General features: G+C 37.3%; 1 protein-coding gene across 1 annotated transcript; it reads right to left on the reverse strand.

The window, feature by feature from the left end:
- Nucleotides 1-34: 34 nt before the first annotated feature.
- Nucleotides 35-26,459, reverse strand: CLNK (cytokine dependent hematopoietic cell linker). Its single transcript, XM_032108954.1, has 15 exons — nt 25,964-26,459; nt 23,360-23,519; nt 21,566-21,642; nt 21,225-21,270; nt 18,891-18,919; nt 18,524-18,543; nt 16,931-17,059; nt 13,938-13,965; nt 11,104-11,122; nt 10,016-10,079; nt 8,852-8,892; nt 6,303-6,436; nt 5,909-5,986; nt 5,622-5,777; nt 35-569 (listed from the first exon to the last, which is right to left on the reverse strand). The coding sequence occupies exons 1-15, from the start codon at nt 26,033-26,035 to the stop codon at nt 441-443; spliced, it is 1,182 nt and encodes a 393-aa protein (XP_031964845.1). The 5' UTR covers nt 26,036-26,459; the 3' UTR covers nt 35-440.
- Between the last annotated feature and the right edge of the window lie 389 nt (nt 26,460-26,848).

Here is a 26,848-nt window from a genome sequence, read left to right on the forward strand (position 1 = left end):
AATTGTTAGACAGTGAGAACTCTGACATGCAGTGTTTCATGTATATTTTTAAAAGCAAGAATATTTATTTAATGACTGTGGTATACTTTATTAGGTGTTGTTACTTAGCAGAGTTTCAGTGACATTTAGGTAAGCAACGGCGAGTTTCATTTTCATCTTAAGTTAGATGGTAGAGTGCAAGATAAGCAAATTGGTCAGTCATTCTCAAGATACCAGGAGTCGTCCTCAACACCTTCTTGGGAATTAATACATTGACATATTCTTTACTTTTATCCTCAAAGTGAAAATGCAACAATCAAAAAATGGAGTAGATCTGTAGAATGCTTCATTATATTATGGGGAGCTCCTTGCTCAGAAGGCTCATCTGATTCTTGAGACATTTAAATAACTGTTCTATTTATATCTATACAGATGAATCATTGACAATAAGGCAGAACACATCAGGATGGCTGGAATGGATGTGTGAGGTAGCATTGTTCTCTGTGGTTTCGTGACTGATCCTTTCCGTCAATGAGTGTTATGGGAACGGATTTGTAGAAGTCAATGATCTCTTCCACAGAATTAAATTTCTGCTGGGGGGGGGAAGATAGTAATCAGTGACTGAAAATGAAATTGCTAGATGGTTTAATCTATAACATTAGAAGACTTGCAAATAACAGTATTAAAAAATAGGTAATATTTCGCATGGAATTAGATGAAAGCAATTCTAAAAGGAGAAGCACCATATTTTGGTCCTACTATTTCTTTTTTGTGTCTGTATCTTGTGCAGGACAAAGCAACTAGCTCCTGTGGGCAAAAAGGGAGCATGTCTAAGCCCTGATAATGCAGTATTACCTATAACAGCTTGTGATGCCAGATGTGATGATAGATCTTGAAACAATGAAGCAACTATAAATTCTTACCAACTTTTTCCTGCCATGAGTTTCACTTACATGATATTTTACACTGCACATTTCAATGTACCTTATTAAATGTATGCTTTATTTTCCCATTCAGTTTATTGAGACAGTTGCTATAGAATCCTTTTGAAGTATGGAACAAGAAGCATCTTTTTCTCTCACACCCCAAAAAATGACATCCTCCAAGCAACTCCTAAAGTGATAAAGGTCTGGTTCAAGGTTGCTGATCTGATCAAAGAGCAACAGAAAGCTATCCAAGGTGTTTATTCTCATCTGTCCTCTGGAAACATCCCATTCCAATGGTTAGCAGTCCTTCAGTTTAAATAGTTCTCTTCCCTGTGTGTAACTTCTAAGCTCTCATCACACCACAGAGCTCTCATCAGTGTTTTCCTCTTGAGCTGTTCTCTAGGCTCATTGGTATTTAACCACCAGAACCGCACACAGTAATGAAAGCTTGCTTTGACAGTAATACTTATCACGTACTTCTATAACATTTACTCTGAGCATGGATCTTCATTGTACACCTGGTGGTGTCTCATGGTAGTGTCTGTCACCCCTACCTGATTCACACCTAATTTATAACAACAGAATCTGATTAAATGTGTGAGTTGATGAAACTGTTCTTGTATTAAGATGAAAATTATTTGATCTCAAAGCCAGTATGGTAATTTTTTAAAGTTTGGTTTTGATAATTTTTACTCATATGCATTTGTTCTACTTTGTTGTTTTGTCTTTGCTTATGTTCAAAGTCACTGCTGCTGCTGAAAACTGAGTCAAAAGTGGTCTGTATTTCATGCTGTATGAAAGTAATCCTTACTTTTTTTATTCTTAATTAACTCTTTACCAGCACCAGTTCTTTTCCTGTTTTCTAATGTTTTCTGTTGGTTGGGAAGTTAAAAGGTCAGCCAATCTCTGCTGTTCATAGGAATTTCCTATCTGCAGGTCTCCAGACTGTTCTGGGGAGATGGGAATAGGGTCTCAAGGATTGCTTGTGAAAGGTGTAGTTCTAAATTGTTTTCGGAAGGTGGTATAACTTTGGGCTATGTTGCGCATTCTGAATGAGACCATTCATCCCTGAGCTGTCATTTAAGCTAGGCACAAGATGCATATGTTGTAAACATCTCTCTCAGTTGAAGGTACTGGCTGTTTGTTGTGCCTCTTTTCCTGGCAGTAACTTTTGACATAACTACTGTCAGTGGGAGGCATTGTGGAAGTGCTCCCTAATACGCTTGGATGGTGGCTGCTGAAGGTAGGTGGAGCTAATCCATGTGGCTCATATGGAAATGAATCCAGTGAAATGGTGTGACTGGTATGACTGATAGTTTGAAGATGAAAGGTAGCTGCAAATGTAGTGGTGAGGATGGAGAAAGTGTCTGTGGCTGGAACAGGAAGATCCAGAGATACACATTGGGCTGTGCTAAACTTTGTAGAGCAGGCACCAAGTTGAAGAGGAGCCTACTTCTGCCTTTCATTTTCAGTTACTGCGTTGGGAGTTGAGACTGATTCTACAGACATGCTAAAAACATGTATTTTATTTGTGGCAGAGCTAATTTTGAAGAGGCGATAAAAAATTAAATTTTTTTTCATGATCAGCTTTAAATGTGAAGGCTTGTATTTCATCATCTTCAAAAGAACTATGCACATGAAAAAAGGCAGTGTTACGGGGATCTCTGCATCTTTAATAGTGAAATTGTCTGGAATAGAGGAAGGCAACAGCCAAGTAAAGGGTGCTCAGGGTAGCAGTTTTGAATGTAAATTCCTGAATTCCATGTATGCCTCATTTGGAGATCTGATCATTATAGCTTTATGTAATTTGGCCTTTAGAAAGCTCAGTATAGTATGTTAAATACATACGCAGGTGTGAACATCTATGGCTAAATAGCTAGCAAAAGTTGTACCTCCACTAAGAGAGTAAGTGATTTTCATTTTTTTTTTCCCTTTTCCTTCTATTTATTATATTAGAATTTGATACTAATTTAGCTGCATGGAACTTCAGTTACTTTTACCATAAAAATCTGATGATCAACCCCTTTTTTTTCCCCCTTATGGCCTTATAGGGCTACATGAGAGCTTGTGATAGAAGCACTCATGAGAGTTAAATACATTTAAAAAAAACCTGTTAATTAATAATCTTATTTGATGATACAATATGTTAGCAACCTGTATGCTGTTTAGTAAAAATCAAAAGTTGCAATAAGGTAGGGAAAACTTAGAATAATTATATTTATGCGTAAGGAAAAACATGTTTTTAATGGATGAAAATAGACTAATTCAAAAGTGAAAACATACTGCAGAAAATCTGTTAAGACCAAACCCCTGAATAGAATCACCAACTGGGGAGAAATGTAATAGGTCTGCACATACTTGTTGGCATTTAGGTTTCTTTCTCTTTGGCTGGTGAAGAGGGAATATTCAGCTAGTCTTGATAGAGCAGCTAGGTCTGGCTGCACTGCAAAATGTGGTGTAACAAAGGTAATCCCTGTGGAGGGACAATGCAGAGTGCTCTGGAAAGCATTTTAACAGGTACTGGAAAATTACAGGCAGCAATTTGCTGTAATTCACAGCCTTACAAAGTGTTTCCACCTTCTTTGGAAAGAAAACTTAGATGAGCTGCAAAAATTGAGGTGACAGGTTTTCAAGAGCGAGCCTTTTTGGGGAATCCTTTGAGACTGCCTGAGATGGAGGAAGCTTTTCTGAGCAATGATTGTTCATTACTGCACATGTCCTTTGTGCCCAGTTCTATTTTCATGTCTACTGCTGAGAATAATACATGGGAGTGGAAGATTGCCATGTTTGTGATTCCTGGCACAGCACTTAGTTGACCAGCAAGGCAATTCTGATTTTTTTTCTGTCATGCTTGATCTATGGGAAGGTTTGAGTTAAAGAATCCTCAAAGAAGGTGGCATAAGGTAAGGAGTCGTGATTTGGCCTTGTAGAGCCAAGTCTTGGATGGACTGTGTGTTGTTAACTAGATGCTTGGAATCCTTATTTTGGAGTTGTTACTTTGCAATTTGACTTGTCAGTCCAGACCCACTGTTTAAGATGCGTACTGTCTGTGCAGAAGTTGGAACAAACAATAAAGTAATATATTTTGGTATTTCCTGAGATGGGAGGGATTGTGTTCTCCTTCCTTTCAGTTCAGTAAAAATTGTTCATGTACTGTTCAAGTAATTTTCCAGTTACCTTAATTGTTAAAGCTGTTAACATGATGAAAATTTAGTTCTATGTCTTTATTCTGTAGTGTAGAACAGACTCATATACTACATCATGCTGTAGCGTGCCTTATTTCTGTCATTGTTTCTGTTCTGACCCTATTTGTATTAGAGCCATTACAGGAAGACTAAACAATGTAAGAACCATGGAAAACTAAACTTGCTTTTTCCAAAATCGTACTTAAATTCCAGGAAATCATCTGGGAGGTTCAGTTGAGAAATGCTGCCAGTGCTTTACAGAAGACTGATGGTCACTACAGCAGCACCAGGATGATGGTACCTGCAGGACACTTCTTGTTTTGTGCTGCCATTCAGCTTCCAAAACTGTTTCACTGCGCTTGAATAATGAAGGACTTTTTCCCGCCTTTGTCATTAAACCACTGTCTCTGAAGATCAACTTGCCAGTAAACATTGTTTATCTTGTGAAATCCATATTTTCTAATAAAAATTCTAATATAAATTTTGGACCCATCAAATGCCTTAAATCAGCCTGGGTCATTTGTGATTTCAGGCTCTTTAAAGTCTATCTATACAAAAGGTAAGTTCTGAAAAGTACTGGTGTTCATGAAAAGGATATAATTGATGATTCAGCTACAGAGTCTGCTGCTTCACCAGAGTTGGATTTGTGTCAGTGATTTACATAACTAATAACCCATAGGAGGTTGTTGCTTTGCTTTTTTGCTCTGCAGCTGAGCATTCTTACGAGTTTTAGGGGGGTTTTCTTGTTTGGGTTTTTTGTTTTGGTTTGTTTTTTTGTTGTTTTGGTTTTTTTGTTTGCTTGGCTTTTTTATTTTGCAATTATCACATTTTTATAGAGTCTACTATCAGTTTTAATGTTTTATTTTTTCTTGTGTGAGAGACTTGCAGATACAGTGTTTATTATTTAACCATATATGTAGAGTAAGAATTAGACTCCTATCATGACTATAATTGAATTTAATTGCATAAAAAGGCATCACTAGTCTAAAGGAATTTTCTAATTGAAGTTTACCATATCTGAAAGACTGATTGCTGGGGACTCACATGCTTTAATTGCTTCTGAATATCCATGAAAACTTGTCCTATGCTTCACAGCACCAGGTCCTGCTGGTGGAGTTGTGGAGTTGTATATATTTGTGGAGTTGTATATATTTGAAAATGCCTGCTTAAACTATCACAAGTTTAAAAATATGCTAAAATAATATGTATACCTGAAAAGGCAGAACTTCTCTTTCCCTTTTACTTTGCAGGTGTTACTTACAGTAGGTAGAAGTATTGTAAGTACTTAGGAAATTTTAACCTTGATTTAAATCTGAATTTGAGCATGGTATGCCAAATTTGGTTTTAAATTATTATGTTGAAGCTTCTTGAAACTTGAGACATACTTGAAAGAAACTGTAATGTAAAAGAAACTGTAATGAAACACCAAGTTTGTTATGTGGGAGAGTTTGTAACTAATATTTGCTATTAAGAACTTGTGAAGTCCAACATAAAAGCTATAGACTATAACAACAGATGGGATTTTACTTACACTCTCTCCTCTGAGCCCTGTTCCCAGTGCGTATTGTTGGCTGTCTTCCAGAAAACGTACTTTAATGTTGTATACTCTCCTTCCATAATAAACAACCAAAACATATGGTTCAGCCTTTGACTTCTTTGAACAATCTCTAACCAAGAATGTCTCATCCTATATGATACAGATTTAAATTATGGATTGTATGGTTAGTTCACAACAAAACTTGTAAGCCATTGTGGACAGTTTACAGAAATTTTCCGCCAAGAGTTTACATCCCCAATTTTGAGACAAATGGTACTTACAACGTTTTTCTGTAACAGTATCTTCTCTGCTTTATGGCGATCATATTCCCCAATGTACCATTCACATTTGTTTAAATCCTTAATTTTAAGATAGCATAATCAGTGTACAGAAATTAACAACTGGCAGAAGCAAAACCAGATTGTATTTAATCTTCATTTAAAGCACATTCAGCACAGTATATAATGGTAGTGCATCTATATTGAGAAGTCTGATTAGGAAGTGTTAATCAAATTAGACATTTAAATTCTTATCCATGGTTTCGAGAGCACATATTGGACTTTCTCAAGGGCACTGAATACCTACATCTTTCAGAGGGGGTCAGGGGTGGTGCCATAGAGTGTTAATCCTGTTTCCTAAAAACTTGTCTTTTTATGAAGCAAAGCTGGTCTTTACCTTTTCAGTGGGTTGGGTAAGAGATTGCATTTCCTGTTCTGCAAGCAAATGTTTTGATTTATTTTTGCATGCTGCATATGGTGTCGGAGGTGGTGGCTTCTTTACTGTCAAATTATCTACACTTGATGTGGAACCTGTAAAAGTAAATGCAGAAGGAAAAAAGTTGCGTTCTTTAAAGTTATAATTTAATTTCACACTATGTTTTACTAAGTAATTTTGAGAAGAGTACTTTTAGTTAGAAGTAGAGTATTGTGGTATTAACCTTTAAAATTCAGGGCTGTCAGTTATGCGTGGTCTTGTGCTAATGCAGCATCAGTGATTTCAGATTAATGCCCCCAGAGATTTAGCACATTAGTTTCCTGATGGTTTCTAATTGACTTCAATCTGACAGGCTATTGTGCACATAGCAAAATAATAAACTGTTAATAAAACAGCAAATGCTAAATAAAATACTAAATATGGAGCAAGGATAATGGTTCATTCTGTTCTATTTTCACCTTTGAGCTTATTTTATTCGTGTTTGCATCCTGGTTTGCTGTTATGTTGGATCATATTAAAGCCTCTCATTATTCCATTGCCAGCAAGCATTGTTTCTACCAAGCTGTTGAAACCTCAAAGGATTCAGAAGTTCTGCCATGCTGATGGATTTCAGTCTGCTCTGCAACTTGTTTCAATGAACAAATTCAGGACCGAAGCATGAGGTTGCTCTCGCAGTAAGGAGAAGGTGTTGGTCTTTGGCTGTGTGCCCCTGCTCCATACAGGGGCCTGGAATAGCTGAAACCCTTCTCCTGAAGTAAATGTGATTTTGCTGTCTGTAGGTTAGGGCTGCCCTTTACTAGCTAGGCCAGGTCTCTGTGGAGCTGAGGAGTGCAGGGGTTGGGTCAGGGACACAAGTCGTGTAATATGGAAGGCTTTGGGCTGACTGATCCGAGATGCAGCAGAAAACAGCCTGAGAAAAAGCAAGGGCTTCCTTTCAATGTAAGGATCAACCTGTAATTTCAGATATGTGACATGGAGAAAAATTGTTAATTGAAGATAAAAACCATCAGATTCTTCTGTATAACAGAAAACAGTTTTGTTTGTTTCATGCAGTGCTGTGGGAGAAATGACCCAGTGTCCCATTTAAACAAGAAGAATGTGGTTATCATTGGCTTCCATCTTCTCCTGGTTACTGTCACCAGAGGACAGGTGTGTTTGTCAGGGTGGTATTTCATTGTGCTTTATCTGTTCATACTTTATCAGTCATTTATTGTTAAGCCAGTATGGTAGCGTATCACAATATCGAATTTTACTTGGAAGACTTTCTTTTACAGAGGAAGAAAATGGTGTTTCGTTGCATTTTACTGTTCCATTCATATTTGTACCATATTCTGGTTAATAACTGCATTGCATTTGTTTTTAAACACAAGATCCGCTGCCTAGCAGTAGACAGAAACAGCCATGATCTTCAGCAGGCAATCAGTCTGTTCAGTAATGAAACCACTGTTCAAAGGGCCTGGGACCAGACATCGACCTTTTGTTTCTGCAATCACTTTGAGTTGTCAAAATGGCAATATTGTTACTGTTCAGCTTATTGGATCATGATTTTAGCATTTTTGTTCACATTGCATTTTTAGTGGCTATCCCCAGAATTTTTTTTTTTTTAAGGAGACCCCCACTGCTAGGGCCATAGTTGTTATGTGAGCTGTGCTGTGGTATGTTTTGCAGATCTTTTTTTTTTCTGGTGTCTTAAGCTGTGGGACAAGAAGGGTAAAATTCTCTTGCAATGCTTACGTATTAAGTCTGGCTTGAGATGGAAGCTAACAACAGCTTGTCAAGAAATAATATTAATAAAATTAATATTCTTAAATATCTTTTTTAAGCCAAATACAGACTTTAAAGGCAATTGTAGGGTAGCAGGAGAAGGGCTACTTGTTTGTTCTCTCCCTGTTGCTTCAGGAGGGCAAGGAATTGACAGGGAAAAGGATACTCTGCCGTCCCAGAGAGCCTGAATTATCAAGGGCCCTGGTAGGGATGGTAGGAAGTGTCTGAAGTGGCAGCAGCAAACAGAGACCTAGATGAGCTTTACGGATTATGTAAAAAACGGTTTTTAGTAGGAATCCAGAGAAGAGTGTTTGGAATTGCACCCCAGGACAAGAAGGAAGCAGCTCAATGGAGGGAGCCCACCAGAATCTGGGAGCTAGGGCCTGTGAAACAAAACTAGGGGAGATGGGCTTGTTTAGCCTGGCAGTGACCAAAGTTAATTTGAATCCTACTTGATCTGAACAAATAATGCAGTCCATATGTTCTTTCTGGTGGTATTTGCTTTACCATAAGTTTGTATTATGCACTCATAGGTTCTTGGCACAGCTTAGGGGTTTGTTCTTTTGATAAAAAAGGGCATTTGCAGAGGCAGTTACAGGAGAGTAAAAGTATGCTATGTGGTTAAGGACAGTAGGAAGTGTATTGAAAATCCTCTGCAGACATGCAAGCATATGAACCTGAATCTGTTTCTTACGCTTATTTTTCCATGTTTAGTTTGGCTTTCAAAGCAATCTCTGGTTCTTAACCTGAGCTGCAAATGTTTTTAGAGCTCCACGTAGATAGAGGGCTAGGAAAAAGCATGAATCAAAGTAATGTCAGAAAAGTATTTCTTCAGTGGCAGTGTAAGAGTCAAATTAGAAAGTGATGGATTGTTGTGCTTCCCCAGAATACCCCTTCCTTTAACTGATGGTAGCTTTGGACCTTCCCAGGTTTTGGGTGGTAATTTTGTATTCAAGTGTCTTTTGACAGATTTCTCTCCCTTATTTTCACAAGCCTCTTTTCAAGTTGTTAACATTTTTTTTTTTTTTTCACTCTCCATAAGAGTTCCACATTTTAACTGCGTGTGTAGTGAAGCATAGTTTGCTTTTGTTCCTGCTAATTTCAGCTGATATTCCAGTGCCTCTATAGGCAGACCCAGGGAGCAGTTCTTCCCTGCCTGTTCTGTATTTTCTAGATTGCTCCTGGAGTGCTCAGTTAGTATTTTGTGTTACACTGGGAAGAGCGTTGACCAAATAACTTCACATAACAGGAGCACAGAAGAAACAGAATACTAGGGGTCACAAATATGATCATATTTACTCCATACAATAATTTTATCTTGGAGAAACGCCATTATTGTAAAAATGCTACAGAGAGATTCTGTGTTTGAAAGATGTTAGATCATTCATATACTTCCTATGCTGTCTCCTATATTCTGGCTTTTGTTGCATATTTCAGGAGAAATAGATCAAAGACATTTAGAAAAGAAAGACTTGTGTAGGTTAGAAAAGCAAAATAGGACTAACTATGGCAGATTTCTATGGAAGAATAATTGGCCTTTGAATAGCCAGGTGTGTATCTTTTTGTAAATAAAAATAGAAAATGAGGGGGAGAGGAAATGCTGATGCTGGCGATAGCAAGTCTTCTTTATACAGTATATTTAACTCCCTATCACAGAAATAGCCAGCAGAAATGTAATACAGCAGCATGCTGTTAAAGATAAAAATTGGCTTTGCAATACAATAGCTTGAAAGCAATTCCCAAAGATATTTCTTGTCATACATCAGGGCAAAACATAATATATCACTGCATGGCATCAGGAAGTGGTATCATCTTGATGTTATTGCATAGTGAAGTATAATTTTCTAGAGCAGAATATTTAGTCCTTTAAGCATCCATGTAAAAAACTCATGAAATTCTTATATTCCTACCTGGCTTCAGGAGGATGCTGTTGTGCTTGAAAAGATAGCTCAGGTTTCTTCCTCAAACTTTTAACTAGTAGTAAAAAGGATAAGAACTTATTATTTCCTATTCAGTGTAACTGACAGTATCTAGCAACTACTGTGAAATAAATTAAGTACATTCATACACAAGGGTGAGGCAGTTCAATAGAAAACCTTGAAGGGCTGTAATCAGTCTGGCTTGAATGAGTCAGGTAATGATTTCAGTGGGAAACATTTAGACTAGTACTGAATGTTACATGGGGGACATTACAGTGATTGCCGATGCCAAATATGGCTTAAGATAATAGTAAATAATGTAGAATGCTGAACTTGAAGTATGTGGAGAGTTCATAAATCCTTTTTATAGGACAGGATAGGCATTGAATTTATTAATGCAGTCGATAATAGTTCTTGCTGAAAATCAGGAGATGATGCCTTAATCCACAAAAGGAAATGCCAGAGGAAATTATGAACTCACTAACACAAAGTGTAAACAGCATAAAAGCCATGTAACCTGTATCTGTCTTCAAAATATTTTGGAGTAACATTTCTTATGGACCTTCATGCATGTGGACACAGCGAGTGGTTTAAGCCATTTTTTCAAAGCTGTATGTACATCTAAAGAATTGACATGTTTTTAAAACATGGGAGGTTTTAATTTTTTTTTTAGCTTTAAAAGCCTAAAGCTTTTAAAAAACTTTAAAAATTCTCACCCTCAAATAATGGTAGAGCACCAAGATTGAGAGAAGGGTGATGTCCTCTGTGCAGATCTCTTTTGGATATCCTTCTCTCAGTTTTTTAGGCACAACCCTCTTATTTTCCCCAAAACCTTAAGACATTTGCTTAGGACAAATGTGATACCTGGCTCCCCAAATAGCTGTAGCTAAGACCAAGTTAAGTTTCCTTTTTCTGCTGCTCATAAGCAACTGTTGAGGTCTCTCTAACTCTCTCCATTCTCAGCAGATGTATACCTGGGGGATGTCTCTTGCTTCAGTTAGAATTTTAATGATGGACTATTTTAGTTTTGGAATACAAAGAAAAGACAACAAATTATTATCATATGATTGAATACTGACCTTGCTCTCTTCCAGGTGCCTATATAAAATGATAAAACAGTAAATATTTTTCTTTGGATTTGTAACTTGAATTTACCCCAACAGACCCAACTACCTGCCAGTTTTAAAATAATTTATAGACATTCAATCATTAATAACTGATCACTTTGTCAAAAAATAGGGCTGAATATTGGTCTCAGTCTACTAGCAACAATCAGAATTGAACTTTTTAGGGGTGTAAGTGAACATATGGTTTACTACAAAGATCACCATTTCGTGATGACTATTGTGTGTCAGTTTAACTTACAATATGGTTTTCCTTCCTTGATCTTGTGTTAAATCAAGAGATTGATTATGGTTGACTGGAGAGATACTATCCAGAGATTAAAATCAGTCACTTCTTTTCAGGAACCTTAACTGACAGTACAATTATTTTTACTGTCATGGCAGATATTTCATTCAAAATCACTGTGTGGAGAGTCTTAATTCAGCATATTATGTTAAAAATAAGAATGATAGTTTTCTAAGGACCAGAGTTTGACTCCTAAACTTTCACTGTATTTCTGTATTATTTTGATTCACAGAGCAAAATGGTGGGAATAGCAATTACTTTGTTTGTTAATTTGATGCCTCTAAGACTATAATACATAAATATTAAAGAGAAGAACAGTTTATTCTTTGTAGACGTTGCACTTTGAGCCTTCCTTATAAGTTACTTCCCCGATAATGTTTACCTATTACTTAGTAATTTGAAGTCTCATTCAGGCTGGACAAGACCTAGGCAGATCCTAACCTGAGCTCCTGCTTAAAGCACAGAGAACTGTGAGATGAGACCTGGGGTCTCAGAGCTTTGACCAGCTGGGTCTTGCAAACCTCCCAGAATGCAGATTTCACAGCCTCTCTGGGAAACCTCTTCCAATACCCTCATAATTAATTTTTCTTCCCTATTTCTGGTTGAAACCTTCATCATTTCAAGATGGTTGCCTCTTGTACTTCCATTGTGCACTCCGTAGAGCGCCATGCTCTGCCTTCTTGACAAACATCTCTCAGACACTGCCTGGCAGCTGTTGGGTTCTCCCAGGGCTGTCCCCTCTCTGGGAGAGAGCCCAGCCCTACCAGCCTCATTTCACAGGGCAGGCACTGCATGCCCTGGCTGTCCTGGTGACCCTGTGCTGACCCTCTCCCCTCTGTCAGCTTCAGCCTTGAGCAGTACTCCAGGTGTTGTCTAATGAGTGATGAGTAAAGGGGAATAGTCTCTTCCCTTGATCTCTTGGCAGTGCTTCTGTTGACACAGCTTGATATGCTGTTGGCTTTTACGGCCATCAAGGCCATCACTAGTGGCTCATGTTCAGCCTCAGTCTCCAGGTCCTTCTGAGGTGAGCAGAGGGTTTAGTTCATTCTTGGGCAGGATTTTTCCTTTGTCCTTTCCAGTTTCAAGAGACTCCTCAGTACCCTTTCCTGCAGCCTGTCTAGGTTATGGTGAAGGGCAGTCCTTCTCTCAAACCTATTGACCTACTCTTCAGTATCTGGAACCCTGACAAGGGCACACTGAAACTTTTTAGGTCATCATATCTATATGAATGAGAAGTGATCAAAATTAAATTTTATCTTTTCCATGTCATGAAAGACACAATATTTCTCCTAACTAAGAGCCAGTTAAAACCTGAGATGTCTGTGCAGCTGTACAGTGTCCATCCAGAAATATTAGTTACAGCTGTAAGATATTTCTTTTTCTTGGGAGGGTTTTTGGTTTGTAATGAGTCAGTATCCAGGAAAAGACAAAGTTTTTTTTGTTAAAATATTATCTTTCTTACCAATATATCATTTTTTTAACATTATGTGTTAATTACAATATTACTATCAAACCATGTTTTTGTAACCATCTTTCAAACTAAAAGAGTTTTTAACCCTGAGAGGAGTGAAGTTTGGGGCAGCCTTGCAGTCAGAGCTGCAGAGAAGGAAAACTCAATGTATTTAAAAGTTAGATCTCGAATAGTCTATAGATTTGTGCTACAACCTGCTGTGGAAGGAAACAGTTTGAATTAACTATCATAGTTTCCTTTCTTCTGTTCCTTTTAATGAGAAAAAAAATTAAAATCAATTCAGTAGGAACACATTAGTGCAGGAACTAAAACATTCAGTAAGAAGCACAAGATGCTATAAATTATAACCTCTCTCCAAATTTTCCAAACATTCTTTAACAGTCTGCATGTTTGTAGGGACTGTATCTCTTAAGTTTTATGGGAAAACACTTGTCAGAACTAAATTCCTTTATTGCTAAAACCATTTCCTCTGCTTTACTTCACTGGTCTGAGCAGAAATAGGAAGGAGAGGGAGAAGGGAGCTGGGGGATAGCAGGTGGCGTTAAAACTGAATTTAAAACCACCCCATTTTTGTTTTGTATTGAAATGGGTCATCTTATATTTGAAGAATTTATATTACATTAATGCTACTACACTCTTCTATTGACCTTTTGATTTCAGTTTTCTGCTTGTGAAAATGTATGTGGAAGCTCTGTTTGTCTGAAGGAGAGTGTCTCCTGCTGCTCCTCTTCAGGGGCACCCACATCAGGCAGTTATGAGAGGTGCTTTTATGTGGGTAGTTGGACGGGTGGTTTTGCACTGTACCTGTGTTTTTATTTCTGCAAACAAATTCAGGAACTTACCCCATTCAGAAAGTAGCAGTATTGAAATTGCAACACACATTAAAGATGGACACTTTTATGACCCAAAGCTAATATAATTCTTACAGTATTTTTTACCTAATAGGCTAAAATACTATTGCAAGAGGGGCTGTGTAGCCATGGAATGTGTTTGGCTTTTATGGTCCTAATATATACAAAGATGAATACTTACTTTATTTGATTCCTTAACAGATGAGTGTCTGGAAAAGAAAGAATAATATGCAAACCATTTAATTATGTTAAAATAAAAATCACTTTGAGTACTTAAGTACTTTGCTTACATCATCACTGAAAACTAACAGCCCTTGACAAGGGAAGGATTTTGTTACTGCTAGAGAAGTTCAGAGGCTGGTTATTTTTTTACATGAATTATTTTCAGGAGAAGTATCTTGGACTTCCTTAAAAAAAGAATAGCGTCCACTGAGTTCATTATGGTAAAAGACAACTTTGTTAAGGATTTATACTGGGAGGAGGGGAAAAAGAGGAGTATCAACTTCAACACTTTTCATCTCATGCCAAAAGGTCTTATTACACACTTCAGAGTCAGCTATAAATGGAAGTAAGTTCCTTGAAGACTGAAGAGTTTCAAAAATGAAACACTCACAGAGGCAGAATGGAAAGTGTAGAGGAAAGAGGTGCAAACTAGGGAAAGATGAGTGGAGAATGTTCCTCATGGTCCTGATTAAGTAGGTGTTAAGGTATTTTTCTGCCTTCTCCTGATATGCCTGATAACAGGAATATCATCCTTTCCTGGTAAGGAAATATTCTCCCTCCAAAAATAGACCAAGTATTGAGTCTGGCATCTTTTGTTAGATGTTCTGGTTATAATGCAAGCTTATGCTTTTTAGCAGCATGTATCATAATAAAAGAGGGGACCAGATTTTACCAGTTATTTAGCAACATAAGGTGTGAATAAGCATCTTGTAGTTTTTGGAAGGCTCTGAGATTTGGTTCCTGTTTAGCCTATCTCCTGGACTGATAAAATATGACAGTGAGAAATTTTGCTAAATCAGTCAGAATACAAAAGGAAGATCTGATATAGGAAGCCCTGGGAGCTATTTTTCAACAGTGACAAGGTCTCTCTTTCTCACGTCTGTGCTGAAAATATCAATCAGCATGGAGGCCCGAGGCAAGAAATTTGGGAATGATCTGTTTGAAGAAAGTTTCCGGAAGGCTAGGAGAAAGGAGAGGAACTGTTTTGTGTTTGGATAGTTGCTTTTGTGTTAGCTTCTGCGATTTGTTAGCTTGGTCTCCAGGGCCTTTGCTTAGAGTGTGAAAGCCCATATTCAGCATACTGGGTGCATGGTGAAGTTCAGTGACATTAAAGGTGTGGTGGCAGGGTTGGCCTCCACCTCCAAGGGACATGCCCCTTGCATGGCCTGCTTACCACGGGCATGTAAAAGTTTAAGTCATACCAAAGCTTCCAAGATACATTCCAGGATCCTGCAACTCCTTATTTTTTTTTATGAAGCTATTTATAGAGTGTATAAATAATGATGTGTTAAATTTTATGTGTCTTCCAAATCTTGTTGGAAAACAGGACTTGCCCTGCTACATCACATCTGTGGTTGGACAGCTTTGCTTACAGTCTAGCAAAGGACTGTAAGCTGTAGTGCCATACTCCTTCCCTCTGCAGCTCATATGTATGTTTTCTTCTTACAAAGCTGTAAGTGGACTGAAGATGGCTGAGAAATATTTTGAGCGAAGTGCTTGTGTGTGAAATTTCTTGAGTGCCTTCCCAGATCATGCATGGTCTTATTCTGTGCCATTTCTGTCTCACTCATGTGATAAAAACCCCTAGTACAATAGACTTGACATGTATTTATATCGCAGAATTTGGCTTTATAATAGGACCTTTCAAATGCAAGTGCTCTACATTCTGATGTCTGCTGGCACCATGGATTATTACATTTCTCACAATGCTTTCAATCTATGTGCTGCCCTACCAAGGGAGGGGATCAGTCGTGGTATTTGGAACTTTGCGGCTCTATGTCCGGTCTTGCATCTGAATATGAAGCTACTTCATATTAATAAAATGTCTTAGCAACCAACAGCATTTGGAACCTAATCCATGAGAAAACTTAAGCACCTTCAGGAAAGAAAACCCACCCCAACAACCCAGAATAAGAGCTCACTCATTAAGTATATACTTAACTTTAAGGAAAAGATTATTTCCTTGGTTTATAAGCTTATTTTTCCCGAGGGATTTGTAGTGATCTCTGTAAAATGAAGTAAAATTCCATCCTGCTGAGCTGAAATTGAAGTCATTTAAGGAAGGATGGACAAAATTGACACAGCTTCTGGTTGTTATAGGTTTTTGTCAAGAATCGTTTGAGCATCATACCCTGTAGGCTCTGGATTTGTGTCTTTCCTCTTCCTGGCATGTGTCCAACACTGTCCCCCGTTATGAATGTGCATTTTGGTCACACAGCAAGAGCACATGCACTTCTGGTTATGTGGCAGTGAGCAGGGTAGGTATGTGCTCATCTGACCATGTACATGTTGTGTGGAAAAAGCAATCAGACATAACCTGGCATAAACATGTGCTGGGTCATACAGCTGGACACAAGTGGTTTGTGCTTCAGGAGGCTCATCCTCACTGCCATGTCAGGATGCTGAATGACCATGGGTGTTGTGTGACTGAGGAGTGCAAGATGGAAAGGACAAGAAGTGATTTGTAGTCTGGATTCATCGGTCTCCTGGGCTGAAGCCAGACTTCTGGCTACAGATGAGTCATTTCTTTTGCTGAATGTAATGTCCTTGGGATGTGGAGTGTATTTCTGTATCTCCGGTGCAGTCAGTGTATTTCCTCATCTTTCCCCATTTACTTGTCCTAAGTAAATTGCATTTTTCTACTTAAAAGTGGTTGCAAAACCGGTAAATGTTGTTAAAGAAAAAAATAGGACAAACTTTAAACAAAGTATTCATGCAAGTACTGTCTACTTTTCTGCTCCTTTACTTCTTTACCGTTATTTTGTCAGTTCTTTTTTTAAAAAAAATGCCAGTGTCACATTACACTAAATACTACTTCTCTCAATTATTCACAGCTGTCTGAAGAATGACTTTCTTAAATAAAAGCAGAGGTGTAATGGAAGTAAAATCTTGTGGTTTGACCAGGGAGAGTGTTTTGATTCTCAGGGAACGAAGATGAGGAATGTACTGTACCTTGTGACTTTTGCTGATATTGGAAAGGTGGGATCTTGGCTGAGCATGTTCCTCTTGTGAAAGACCTGGCTGCTTATTCTTGGCTCTGGAGGAAGGGGCTGATACTGCTTTGGCAGCATCTTCAGAGGCCTAGAGAAGTCAAAGAACTTAAAGAGCTATTAGGGAATAAAGGGGTTGCAGGGAGTAAGTGGAAGTTCTAGAAGTAAGAGACTGGAATTTTCTGAGAGTATTTCAATGTATTTGTGCTGAGCCAAGCTCAGGTCCAGGAGCTCTTCAGGGCCCTTCAGTAGCAACAGTAATATTGGATAATATTCTACATTTGCAAGACATTACTGCGCCATGTTGTGTGGCACTTAATACTGCTTTTGTGTGCCTCACGAGGGTGTGCCAAGTACAGCTCTGCAGTGTGGATATTTCTGGGTGGGTATGGCTGTGTATGTGGTCCAACCAGGGAACACACTGCAGTTTCAGACACACAGGAAAAAATGTGCTTCATCCCAGAAATCTCACAGGTAACCTGGGCCTGGTGTTTTCTGGCAGATGCGGGCATGCCGTGTTCATGCTCTGAGACCAGGCAGTCACAACCCAGCTCCAGCTGGAAGCTGTAGCATGGAGAGGTTTGTTGGGCAAAACTGGAGGTGCATCCATGGTACCTGGCAGAACTGCCTTCAGTGGTGGGCTCCTGGGGAGGGAGCCTTGAGTGTTTGCAGACTACATACCCAAATTAAGTCAGGTGAGAGAATTAAGAACCATTCTGGCCACCACAATACAAACAGAAACAAATAGTGAAGTTTTGTAGAATAATGGATTGAGAATGAGGATTGAGAATTCCTGCACTATTACAGTTTTGAATTTGTGAAATTATACTGCCCTTCTATGGCATTTCATATGTTTTAGAATCAAATCTGAACATGTAATGCTAATCATATTTTAAAATTCTTTATAGATTTTAGGGCAGTGAGTGTAGGCATGGAGGAATAAATTTGTCATTCCTAGATGACCTTTAGAAAGGTTTTTTTTTTTTAATCATAGTAGTTATTATTTGAGGTTGACAAAATCAAGAAATGATTAATTTTTATTTTTGGGCATATCATAGAAAAATATATTTGTGGAATAGAGCTTGGTCTATCTTCTGTGGGAGGAAGTGGAAATATTCCAGTTGATTTCTATACATGATTTAGATGTATAGCAAAAAGTGCTGGCAAATTGATTTAAGTGAGAATGAAGTCAATATTGTCACAGTGAACAGAGCCTAAGGCACCAATCAAATTGATGGAATATTTTTTTTTTCTCAGCAATTTATATCTGGATTGAACCAGATTCAATATTTCTAGGCTTTTGACTTGTCCATAGGCACAACCAGCTTGGTTTTGAAGATGCAGGCCTGAGCTCCTGCTATGAACACTTAGAGCTCATGTTTTGTTCTCCTGAATTCCGTATCAGAACCTGTAAGTCCAAAGAGAGCCAGCAGTGAAAGGATGCTGGCTCACTTCCAACCACCTCATTACCATGAGCAGTACAGATGGATGGGAGCATTCATTAGCACTGACTTCCCTGGGGACCACAGGTAAGTGATCTCTGATGTGATCTTACCGTGGGGGAGGCGTAGGCTCCTGGAAAAGAGAGAAAACAAAAATCTCTGTAAGCTCTTCTTCCCCTTAGTTTACTAGAGAGAAATGTGAAGAGTTTAGATTAAGTAGACATGCCTGTGTCAAGAGTCAAAGGGTTTATGTGCTCTACAGAATAAAGCATCATGCTTTAACATGCTGTTTTAAAATCACTGAGGAATAAAAGACATCCTCATGAGCTGTGAATGCAGGTGAGGGAGATAATGTAGGACTGCAGACAGGAGTTCTCTCATCCTTTAGTTAGTGCTAGCAAAATGGCAGCCTGCATTTAAAAGTCTATTAATTGGCAAAATAACCTGTAAAAATTTTAATTGATGAGAGATTCTGCTTACCTGGTATCCATGTATTTTCCTTCCTCCTCCTAAAAATAATTATTAATAATTCTTAGTAGAGTGCTACCCATAGAATTCATAAATGAAGTTACAGTTTTATTCTGGTATTGTTGTTATTATTATGGGCAGTCCAACTCCATTCCTTGCCCTTCCCTGGCTCTACCTCCAGAACTCTGCTCTGGCTTTCAGAATGAAACTTTTATTTATATTTATAATATAAATATATTTTATATATATTTAATATATATATATATAAATATATATAAAATAAAAAAATAAAATAAAAAATATAAATATTTTATATATATTTATAAAATTTATTCTGGTATTATAAATTTAAATATTCTTCAGAGACTTTATATACACATATATATATGCTTATCAAGTTAGGGATGCATTTTTTGTCTGTTTTTATTTTTGTATAGAAATATATAAAAATACTGTAAACCTATGTAGTCAAATCTATTTTTTTTCAAATATACCAAAATATGTCTGATTATTTAAATTAACATCTTGCTAATAAAAAAAATCTTACTTTATTTTCACTATATTTTGATATTGAAAATATTTTTCTAAATTCTACATGCTGAAATCCTAACTAATGCAAAGGAGATGCAAAGGAGATCTCAAGCTCTCCTTCAAATAAACCATAACAAATTGCTCTGAATAAAATAATGATTCCTTAAACGTTTAACATTTCTAGAAAATACCTCTGGCTAAAAGTCTTCTGTGCTATTCATGCCATCTTGTGGCAAGGCCACTTAATAGCATGGGACATAAGAAAAAATGTAAGGTTATATTTAAAAACAGTGTGGTTATTATCTAAAAATTATATTGTCCTCTATAAACACTGTTCACTCAGGAATGGCTAAAATTATGTATCAGTTGCATTCTCAAACTCCAGAGTTTAATTTACCTTCCTGCACTGGCTTTGGTTCATCTTCACATCAGCACACATCACATGGAGACATGTAAATCAAACCTACTAAATCCTGGTGGAATTCGAAGCTTTACATAAACTGACAAACTGTCCTTGCCTATGATTTCTGCAGATTTTGAATCTGGTTTACTCGAATTTATCTCAATTCAGCTTCTTTCCAGGCTGCCTGGGGATTTGCTCACAAGAATCAATCTAACCTTTCATTTTCAAACTATATAGTGCTTACTTTCTCATCATCTGTAGGAATTATTTGTCTCTATGTTTTCATTATAGTATGAAATAAGAGGAGAAAAAAGCAAAAGCTGTTTTGCATGGAATTCTTTGAGTTATTTTTCTGGCTGATCAAATTATAATAATTTCTGAAAATCAGCTGTTACAGCAAACACAAAGGGATCATATTTTCTTGGCTTGGCAATTGCAGTCTTTTTGACCATATCACCTTATGGTTCAAAGATTTGAAAATGGTAAGATAAAAAATACTATTTCATTTCAAAGCTAATCAGATATTTAATCCTTCAGTAGCTGACTTCATGATGTACTGCTACATCCAAAGTAAATCAAATACTAAAAAAGTGTATAGAAACCTACTTTGAAAATGATCTTGCAATTGAGTAAAACTGTCAATCAGAGGATTTAATATTTGGACACTGCATTAAGTTCTTGAAGCATCAAATAGTCTGTCTCTGATTTCACCACAAGAAACAAAACAGAACAAAAATTAAAGGTACATTTTTGACTTGGAATTAAAGGATTTTGAAGCAAAGTTAGGGTTAAAGGTAAAGCAGCAGAGAAAAAATATATGCTAGGTGATGTACCACACAATTAACATATTCTAGTAGGTGAACATTGTCAGACAGCCTCTGTAGATAGTTACCCTAGGATGTAAATCTCTAGTGCGAATTGCTAAAGTTGGTATTACTATTAAAAAATAGTTATTATATTATTCTTTATGATATATATTTATGCAAAAAGTCTGAGAAGGATAGGGAGTGAAAAAGCCTGACATTATTACAAGTAAAGCATAGCAGGGATCTTTCAACCTTCTAGTGGAAGAGTTTAGGAGACATAGGATTCTCCCTGCTCCTTATGTCCTTATAATACAGTGAAAAGGAAAATCTGATATTTAAACTGAAGGGCTTTTTTTCCTCCCCCTGTAGGAACAGGGAGCTCCTGAGATAAAGTATATCTCCTTCTGTAAAGAATTACTTCAGTGTCAGATAGTTGAAACAGTACTGCAAAATTTGCAGGATGATTGTCTTGGAAAGCAGCTGCTGCTCTGAAAACCATCTCTATTCTATCATGTGTAATCTCTGCCTATGTACAAAAGGTAAATATGGAAGTAGCAATTACTATTTTTTTTTTTGCAGAAATGGGTACTTTTTTTTTTATTATACCTCTTACATTTGGCACTCTTCTCCCCTCTGGATCAAATGTATGAATCTGTTAATAAACCAAAATAAAGATGTGATGTTAGCCACCCTTCTTGAAGCTATGGCAGTAGAAAAGTGCTGCTCCTGACTGGATGCCTCTAAGACTTAGCAGAACCCCAGCAGTCAACGAGTGAAAGCAAGAGGCGAGGGCATCTGTGCAAAGTGAAACAGGAACAGCTCCAGGAACTTGGCTGGCCTGGTGCAAATGAATGGGATGTGTCTAAGACTTTAAATAGACTGCACTTTGGGGGATATTAGAGAAAAGGGAAATGTGTTTGTGAATAAGGTTTGGTGTCTTTACTTACAGTTGAGTATTGAAGGGGCTGAGATGGGTTCTCGCTTGTTGGGGAAGTGCTACCTGAAGGCCTTAAGCAACGTTTATCTGCAAAAGAGGAAGAAAAATCAAGCCTGAGTAATTCAGTTATATGATGTTTGAAGAAGAAGGGCTTTTAATGTTTAAAATTTGGTTTTAAGGTCAGGTCTTCCCATTTTTATGGTATTTTATTTTTTTTTTCAGAACTTAAACACCATTTTAGCAGCTGTATTGAGGACATAGCATGACCCTGGTGATAGCTTTATGGTTAACCTGCTCACTGTGGTTAAAAAAAAAAGGCTTCCTAAGCTGGTAAACAGTTAAGGCAGACATTTGACCTTAACTGTGGTTAGATTACTGAATTTGTTTTTCATTTGGACCTTTGCTCTTGTCAATGCTGTTGTGCTGTTCTGGTTTTGTGAGGGTTGTAGGGGTTTTATTCTCTAGGGAGTATTTTAATTTTTACTTTAGCTTTTAATAAAATCTGCATCCATAGCTATCAAAAAGAAATGCACAGGTTGTATGCTAGCATGTGTCAGTCATTAATTTTACATCTCAAGGGCACTGGTATTTATCTAGAAAAGATGACAAAAATGTTAGCATTGAATTTTACCCTTTTGAAATACATTTTCAGTCCTTTCCTCACTCCTGTATCTTGCCACAATATAGTTACTGGGGATAATAGACAGGCAAAAACCAGCTTTTTGTTTAATGTGCTTTATCTGAAATCACAAAACAAAAACTATGTCTTTTGGCTATTTTATGACAGTCTTACATAAACAACAAAAGCTTCTGATTGCTAACTGGAAGTTTTTACTACTAACCAAGATAAAAACTGTATTTGGAATTCACTTCAGATTTCCAAGGTAAATGGACAAATTAGTCTTGGAATAGAATGTAGAATATCTGGTTGTCCAGACTGATTGTGATCCTTTCACACACTGATAAACTTACTCACTTTAAAAGCCATCAAACAAACTTTCACAAAAAAATCAGCAGAAAATGTCTTTGCTGACTTTGATGTGAACTGGAGCAAGCTTTCATAGATATATTGATCCTGTATTTTCAGATATTTTTGGTTTATGGTTTCCAGTCTTTCTTATCTAGGACTCTCCCCCAGTTTTTTAATGATTTAAAACCTCCAGAGTATTTATAATGGGTTGGAGAAATGCACAGCTATGATGAGATTTCACTTCCATAAACAGCATATTAATTGGCTCTGTATGTTTAGGCATTAAATGTGATTTAGAATGGCTTTAGTAAACCAAAAGGTGATTAATGCAGCTACCTTACAAGGTTAAGAATGCTTGAGAAATACTCTCAAAGTAATTGCTTATTACTGCTATTTAAAGCATCAGAGAACACCATTAGAAGGAATACTACATAATCATCTGGAGGAAAGTTTAGTGTGTTCTTTAGTATGTTTTCCATCTTAAAGGTTTCTAGGCTTAAATAGCAGTGAGCTTTTCTGAAATGGTTATAGGTTTGATCAGCCGGTTTTTTGCACATTCCATGTGGAATGGGATAATAGAATTTATCCTGTGAAGGTGATATTAAAATTTAAAAAAGAGTGTGTAATTATTAATTAAGCATAATCTAATGAAAATCAAGGTAACTGTTGAATATGAAGAAGCAGACAAAGCTCTTCTCATGTTTCTGCCTACCAGTGTTATTTTCCAGTCAAACCATTGAATTTAAAAAATAAGTCTGGACTGAAAACTCCAAGTCTGTACTGTTCCTATATAACACTAGGTTTTGCTCAGTTTCCACAGACAGAAAATGTTACCTGCATATTCAGATTCTTGTAGAGGTTTGGCAGGAAGGATTCTCAAAGAATGAATGGCCTCCAGCATGGAAGAACTTACAGTCTCGTACTCATCTTCCTCCTCAGATAACTTGGAGGAAAACTGTAAGTCACTCTTGCCCTTCATTGTAAAGTACTTGCTCTGGACAGAAGAAGAGATATAGAGATAATACAAATAACTTTAAATTCAAGATTAATTTCAGTGTGGAAATATATGATTGCCATAACCAGACATTTTGGTGCATGGGAAATTTTCTGATGGAAACTGAAGGGTTGGAAAGTAGTTGAGGAAGTGGTTTGAGGATCCATATTTTTAATTTAGATTCCTAAAATAGCCATTTTGGAGACAGTTTAAATATCTCTCTGAATTTTGCCTCTCTGCTCTTGAAAATATAATGAGGGTGCTTAATTATATGATCATTGCAGACTTTTGAAACGGTATCTTTTATTATAATATTATCCATGTGGTATTTGTATTGTACTGACTGTTTACATATGTTGCTTGCAAGAATATATTAACTAGCTCATCAAAAATGTCACACTTCAAAATAAAAACATACAGTGTTTTGGGGGATTTGTGCTAGCAAATGTGCAGTCCAAGTGAATGTGATAACGAGTACATAAGAAACAGTGGAATCCATGGAAATATGGTGCTGAGAGTGACTCAGGATGTCTCTGGATGTGTCTATACACTTGTATAGGTTTGTTCCAGATTATGTTCTGGAGTGCTGCCCCACCCTTCATCCTCACTGGTTACTCACTGGAACATAACTGCTGGCTTCCTTCAGCACAGAGCTGAGGTTGCTGCCAAGGGAGCTCAGCTGAGGGTACCCCATGCCTCTGGAAGTAATATCGTGTTACCAACAAGGTGCATCCATGAACTTGGATCTTCTTTGATGTTTTCTTTATTCTCAAATTTATTTTATTCTGAAAATTTATTCCCTGATGTTTGTTTTATTCTCATTACTGATGGGACTCAATAGCTTCCTGACGTATCTTCTTCTATCAGTTAACTGCCCTTTCAGTTCATGCTTTTTTCTCTTGAGTGCCAAAATTTAAACCTATTTAAACCTCCAAAGACACTAAAAAAAAAGATTACTACCCACTTTATTTCAACTTTTATGATGCTAATGCCTATAATTATATTTTCTTTTAGTCTTCTCACTAAGCAAATATGCTTCTTTAAAGCTTTCCTGAGTTGTCAACCAACTTAAAAGATTTTGAATCTCATATTCCCAGTGTTACTTTCCTGTGAACTCTCTCCAAGTTGTACACACCTTTGTTACAACTTGAGGCAGACCTCCAAGAAGTGTTCTTTACAGTATGTTGCAGGGTGAGGTTATGACAGTACATAAAAACGTCACCACAGCCTAGACAGACCCCTGCAGGGTACCTGGGTTTTCAGGCTCTTCTCTGCACAACTATTTCCAGTTCAGTAGCAGACTACTGTCAGCTAGGCTGAGAGTGGGTATTTTTTCAATCAGTTTTGCAAACACTTCATGCATTTTCACCTAAACCAGGTTTCCAGGTGTCTACTTGTGAGACTCTTCTGGAAAATATCAGAAGCCTAACAAAAATCAAGATATATCTCATTTACTGTTTTCTTTCTCATTATGGTATTCATATAGCTATTGAAAAGGAAATTACTTTTAGTTTAAGGAGTTGATGAGATGTTCTTCAGGTTCACATTAACAATTCTTTACATAATCAGACCTATTTTTTCCATAAGATGCTTTCAGATTGACTATGGTTAATAATCTCTCCAGGTACCAAATAAGTCCTAGGATTTGCTTTCTTTCTTGGAAGAAATTGTGGTTACCACTGTTCTTTTCCATCCTTTTAGGAATTCAGGACTTATTGGAGAATTCCCAAAGATAATTAATTAATGTCTCAGAAATTTCTTAAATAATTCCCTAAGTGTCTTAGCATAAGTAAATATTCTCCTGACCATTCTTTCCCCATTCTTCTTTGTGCTGTTGCTGCCTTCTATTTAGTATTAATCCCATATTGCATCTGATTGTTATTAATCTTTCTGTGAAGTCTGAAGCAGTCAAAGTAGTGATTACATCAAACTTCTTTAGTCATCCTTTATTTGCCCAACTTGCTTATTGAACACAGACCTGTGCTTTATTTTCATCTTTCTGTGATTTAAAAGGTATTTACACTCTTATACACCTGAACTGAAACTCAAGCCCAGCTTTCAGATACAAATAGAAAGACATTGAAGTGTGTACTGTTTGCTTTTCAGCTTTCATTTGTATCACTTACATATTTAACCTTGAGGTTTATGACTGACATACTTGTTCAGCTTGACTCCTGTTATTTTCACCTGATCTTATGATAAAGGTGTATTTTAGATTCAGCCCATAAATGGAGAATTGGTGAGTGAGTGAGTCACTTCTCCAGTCTAGATCCCACTAAAACAAACTAGAAGTTCTCAACTATATTTCACAATTTTCGTGTCTTATTTTGCATTAAAAACCAGTGATGATTGCATTTTTTGTTAGTATTATAGCCAAGATAATATTAATATACATCAGGAAGTGAAAGAAAAGTAAAATTTTAGGAAGAACATGTGGTACTTACAGAATGATAGGTGTTAGCAGGAATAGTTCTGTTTTCTGTATGAAATGGAGAAAAACTCTCAGCAGGTCCCATTCTGTAGTAAACTATACAGTAGCTAATATATAAGGAATAAAAATCTGCCAGCCACAGATTTTAGAGTATTTATTTACAGCATTTTAGAGATACTGAAAAAAGGACATGAAGCAGGTCCACCCATGAGTTTGTGGACCTATGCAATGCATGAGGAAGTAGCTGTGTGGAAATGGGATTCATGACCATGAGCATGTCTAAGCCCGCCCACCAAAAACACCCAAAGAAGGATGTGCTTCCACTCCTCTCTCTCCCCTGAGTTTTGCTTCTTGATGCAGAACTGTGAGAGCTGTGGGACTCCTGGTCTGGAAATCCCTCTGCGAATAGAAACATGTTTTGTTCTTTTAGTAGCAGAAGACAATGCCCAAACTGAGAACACTCCAGCTCTCAGGCTATAAACTGTTCTCAGTGGTGCCTGTCTGCCAGGAAGGCATGAGCTACAGAGCCAAAGAGCTGGTGGGCACAGACTCCCAAGCTCTGCGCATAACCCGATTTACGCATTTAATCCAGTGACTCCTTGGTGCAAAACAGCCATGGTATGACCTTGCCCAGTATGTGTTCTTGTTCTGGACTGTTTCAATCCTTTCTTAGGCTGCCTGTAACCTCACAATCTTGCATCTCTGGCTACATAATGGCCTGATTTCAAAAGTAGAGCATGAAAGTCCTTCTATCAAGACCAATCAATAACAAATAATTACATCATGCTGTACTGCTTAGAAGAAAGGGATAATTTTGCACTGAAACACTTTTGTGCTAAGGAGAGAATTAAAGCCAGAACTACTTCTTGTCCAGGAATTGTATCCCAGGGCAGAAGGG

Source organism: Corvus moneduloides, chromosome 5 (genome assembly GCF_009650955.1).
Source record: "Corvus moneduloides isolate bCorMon1 chromosome 5, bCorMon1.pri, whole genome shotgun sequence".
Taxonomy (NCBI): domain Eukaryota; kingdom Metazoa; phylum Chordata; class Aves; order Passeriformes; family Corvidae; genus Corvus; species Corvus moneduloides.